We start from the raw sequence: 5134 nt of genomic DNA on the forward strand, positions 1-5134 counted from the left end.
TAATACCATGGGACCCATTTAATATTTTCAGTGCGTGAACAGTGCCAAACAGTGCATAAACAGTATTTTTTGTCTCTGTAAAGTAAAATCATGTGATTTTACTGTTCACTTTCCGAGAAAAAAAAAAAAATAGAGGAGGGAAACGCAGCCTCCAGACGCAGACGTTGAGGCCAAACTGCACCTATAAAAACCCCTTTGCCAATCAAGGGACCATAAATTGCACATACGCTCTTCCTTTTATTACAATATTTCATATTCCTTCACAGTTTCTATCTTCTATGAGTTCTATCGCTAGCATTTTTGCCTTTTTCCTATTTCTCTTCTTATTTTTATACTTATGGATATCAAGAAGAGTTCAACAATTTCCATAATTTTGGTCACAACTTGCCTACGTGGTGAGTTGTAGTGGTAAAAAAATATGTTATGTGAGTCCACAATTCCATCACTCACAAATTATTTTGTAGACAAATTGTGACAAAATTGTGAATATAGTTGTAGACTAGACTTACTCAAAAAGTTTTAATATTGTGTGCCATCTGTCATAAAAAAATAACTATTAAAGCGTTTTTGTTTGTGTTGTTTTATATTATTATTATATATAAAATAATTTGGTACATCATGGCTGAGAAACTACAATTATTGGGATGAAGTCTTTTGTACACTACTAGTGAGATTTGGGCTTTTAATTATAAGCTTAACATATACTATATATGGTTTGACTCATTAACAGATTTATTATAAACCTGTAACAAGTTGTAGCTAGCAAACAAATACTTCCCCAAGAGAAAGCAAGGTTCTAACTCCAGATCACCTACTATGATTTCAGATGCAATAGATTATCAATTACCTCAAAAGTTTAAATTTTTATGAAAAATAATAAATTTAATCATTTAACATGTGAATGAGTAGGACACAGCCTAGCACATTAATTTAATTAAACAAAAGCAGCCACGCAACAAAAAGAACAAAAATAAAAAGAATAGTTCGGGGGACAAAATAAAAAGCAAAGCAGAGAGCAGAAAGAAGAAAGAAGAAAGAAGAAGAAGGCGACAAGGTAGGGTATAGATCGAAGACTTAGTGTTAAAGACCGGCCAAGGGTGGCAATGTGAGCACAGATAATCACCTTTTTTTAAACTCTTAGTACTAACCGATTTCCACTTTCCATCCAAAATGGCCCATTTTCGCCGATATGTCTAGTACAATGCGATACACACTGGTATTTTCGGTATGATTAAGGGAGTTTTTGTATCGTTTGATTGACCTGATACGTCAAATTATTCCAATCATATTGGCTAGTAGGATAGGTATTAACAACCAAAAAAAAAAAAAAAAACTTCAGTGGTTAAGCAGTAGCTGGAGGGCTAGAGCTATTGCACACAGCTAAACAAGCCACTTCCTAACTCTAACTCTCAAATTCCTGGTTGAAGGTTTTTAACTTTTGAGTTATTGTTAGGTTCTAAAAATTTAGGAATTATGTATTTAGAACTCTAATGTGTAATGTTGGCAAACCATGATCAAAACAATATGTTTAAGTCTTGTTTAGGCTTGCTCAAGTTGGGTCTTTCATGTAAAGTTGGAATCGAAGGCTGCAGATGCATTGGTGCATTTCGGCCTGGCTCATCGATCGAAAGAAAAACTCGATCGATTGAATCTCGGTAGAATGTTTTCTGCAGAATATTCTAGCTTAGCCCTAGCTCATTAAAAGTTTTGGGTTTTCTATTTTTACCCTAGGTATATAAAGAAAAACCCTAGCCACATTTTTAAGGTTGCTCTTGTTGTATTGTTGCCATATTTTCTATTTTGTGTAAATCTCTTGTGAGATCTAGAGGAGTTTTCCTTTACACAAAGCTTAGGTTTTCTAGGTAGAGATTACTTCAAAAACTTGATGAACAACTCGGTTGCTGCCATTGGGAGCTTAAAGAATAACAAGCGTGGGTGCTTGTATTTTGTGGAGAATCTAAGAGAAAGAGTCTGTGGATTCGGAGCTTGCCCGTGGTCGTGTAGTAAGTTCTACTGGTGGTAGCATTAGGAAGTCAAGCGGGGAGCTTGTAAGTCTTTTGTATGAACTTCAATTATTTCATAGTGGATTCAGGTTTACCTTGAGGATAGCTAGGTAAATCCTCCAAGTTTTTTACGGTTTGGTTTTCTTGGCTGATCATATCTTTGTGTTCTTTATATTTCCGCTGCTTTATAATTGATATGATTTTTGATTGTTTTAACCTAGAATTACATAATTTGACTAAGTAACAACTTGGCTAATTACTAGGTTAATTTGATTGGGTTAAGGGGTCTAAAGCCGTTCAGTTATAGTTTGTCATAATAAATTAAGGTAAAACATTAGTGTTTTATAAACTAAACACTAGCGTGTGTAAACTTTACACAATGCATAAATTAAGCCTCACTCAAATGGTGATGGTATATATCAATTACACTAAATTCTACTGAGGTTGGGTGGTACCTAAACAAATGCTAAAGAAATAAGAAATTCCACGTTATAAAAACCCCTTTGCTGCAGCCAAGGGACCATAATAGCAAACATATGCTTTTCCTTCTTTACAACATTCCTTCACAACTTTCTATCTTCTATGAGTTCTATAGCCAACATTTTCACCTTTTCCTATTCTCTCTTCTTTCTTTCATACTTATGGATATCAAGAAGCGTTCAAAAATCTGATAGTAGAAGGAAAGTTCCACGGAAGCTAGCAGTGCATGGCCTTTGATTGGCCACCTCCACCTACTAGAGGGTACAAACCACCCATATTACCCTTGGGTAACATGGCTGACAAGAATGGACCAATCTTCACCATCTGGTTAGGTGTGCATCGAACTCTAGTAGTAAAGCAATTGTGAGATAGTTAAAGAATGTTTTACCACTAATGACAATTTTGCCAACCGTCCAAAAGCTCTAGCTCTAGAATTATTGGCTACAACTATGCCATGTTTGGGTTTAGCCCTTATGGTCCCTATTGGCGCCAAATGAGAAAGATGGCCATGCTGGAAGTCCTCTCAATCACCGCCTTGAGATGCTCAAACACATTAGAGAGAGCAAGGTAAATGATTCTTTAAGAGATATTTGAGCTATTGGGCAGGAAAAACAAGGAATTTGTGAAATGGAAAGATGGTTTGGGTACACAACACTAATATAGTATTAGGAGTTTCTCCAAAAAAAAAAAAAAAAATAGTATCTAGGATGGTTGTAGGGATGCGATTTGTTGGGGCTACGACCAAGTATGAGAATGAAGCGAATGATCAATGTCGAAAGGCGTTGAGGGGGTTTTTCGATTTGATTGGGACATTTGTGTATATGCGGGTATATATATATTATGATTGTGTGTGTGTGTGTGTGTGTGAGGGGGGGGGGGGGGAGAGAAACACCTTGGTGAGGCTTCTTTAAGTAATTAATATAAATTAGAAACACATTTTAACCCAAAAGGCTTACACCCAATGGGTAATGTGCTTAATTATGTTATATTAACTACTCATTCTTCTATCTTTATTCAATGTGAGATTTCACTCACAGATGTACACCCAACAGTGTGAACAATCTCTAACATCAGATATGCATTGACAATCTAAATATATATATATATATATATGTGTGTGTATATATATATATAGCATTGACAATGTAGTTTTTTGTGTGTGTGTGTGTGTGTGTGTAAAAGTAGTACTACTTTGAATACATATCCAAAAAGTCCTATGAAAGACCAAGAGGTCACTCATATGTGATGTCCAAGATTTGAAAGAAACAATCAAATTTTGGATTTTTCTCTTTTTCTTAGCTATTTGATAAATGATCGATGAGTCCATTCAAAATCTTTGGGTCCAAGATCAACATTTTAAATAAATCATTCACCAAAGAACCCAAGAAGACAAAATTGTCGAAGGTTAGGACGACATTTTGGATCCTTAAAAAATAAAATTGAACAATTGATTCCCTCTTGTCTTTGTGGATGTGGAGTTGGGATCATGTTTTTGAAACTTTTGAATTATTTTTTTTAGTAATTGTTATTACTGCGAAATTCAGTTGAGTTATCTTTTAACTTTACAGCATCAACGTTGAAAAATTTGGGTTCTCTCTTTACTTCTGTAGGCTATTTAATTAATTCCCTACAATCCAATTATATTACTTTTGCAGGCCCAATCTTAGCAGCGACAGACACCACAACAGTAACATTGATTTGGGCTCTCTCTTTACTTCTCAATAACCGTGAAACTCTAAAGAAAGATCACAAGAATTAGATATCCAAGTTGGTAGAGAAAGGCAAGTGAAGGAATCAGATGTGAAAAATTTGGAGTATCTCCAACCTATCCTCAAAGAAACAATGCGTTTATACCCTGCTGCGCCACTCTTAGTGCCACATGAGTCTTTGGAAGACTGTAATTTGGCTGGCTATAACATCCCATCAGGTACACGACTCATTGTTAATGTTTCAAAACTCCATCAAGACCCAAATGTGTGGGTGGATCCGCCTGAATTTCGACCTGAAAGATTCCTTACAACTCACAAGGATGTTGATATTAAGGGCCAACATTTTGAGTTGATACCATTTGGCAGTGGTAGAAGAATGTGCCCTGGGATTTCATTTGCTCTACAAGTTACACAACTCACATTAGCTACCTTGTTGCATGCTTTCGAAATTGGGCTTACCAACCTAAAAGCCACCCCATTAGAATTCAATCTTACTCCTCGTCTTGCGGCTCAAGCATATGCATAATTTGAATGATGTTGTATGATAAACAGTATCAATTCATATGCAATATGAAAATAATAAACAAAAAACTTTGATCTTATGAGTTGTACTATAAAGTTGGGTGTTTTCTCCATATAGATCACTATAAATATATTTGTTTTCTTTAGCTAAAACTATTTTGTCAAAGTTTTAAATATTATTCTTAAGTTAAAATAGATTAGTTAGAATGTTATTCAAATGATTAGGTTCATTATTTCGTAACAATTTAAATTTTTTGAATAATCAATAATTTATTGTGATATTAGAGTATGTGATCTAGAGTTAGAATCTTATCTCATTTTGTGGAGCATTTGTTTGCTAGCTACAACCTATTACAAGTTTAAATCTTATCATATATATAAAAAAAATAAAAAAAAATTTGTCATGTGGTGTGCTGTCAT

General features: G+C 34.7%; 1 protein-coding gene across 1 annotated transcript in view; it reads left to right on the plus strand.

Moving 5' to 3' along the window:
- Positions 1-4718, plus strand: part of LOC112035845 (cytochrome P450 82C3-like) — a 10653-nt gene extending 5935 nt beyond the window's left edge. The window contains 2 exon segments of the mRNA XM_065776944.1: positions 4139-4225; positions 4228-4718. Of these exon segments, the coding sequence (XP_065633016.1) occupies positions 4139-4225; positions 4228-4718 (578 nt within the window).
- The last annotated feature ends 416 nt before the right edge of the window (positions 4719-5134 follow it).

This window comes from Quercus suber, unplaced genomic scaffold (assembly GCF_002906115.3).
Source record: "Quercus suber isolate HL8 unplaced genomic scaffold, Cork oak 2.0 scaffold_145, whole genome shotgun sequence".
In the NCBI taxonomy this organism is placed as follows: Eukaryota; Viridiplantae; Streptophyta; class Magnoliopsida; order Fagales; family Fagaceae; genus Quercus; species Quercus suber.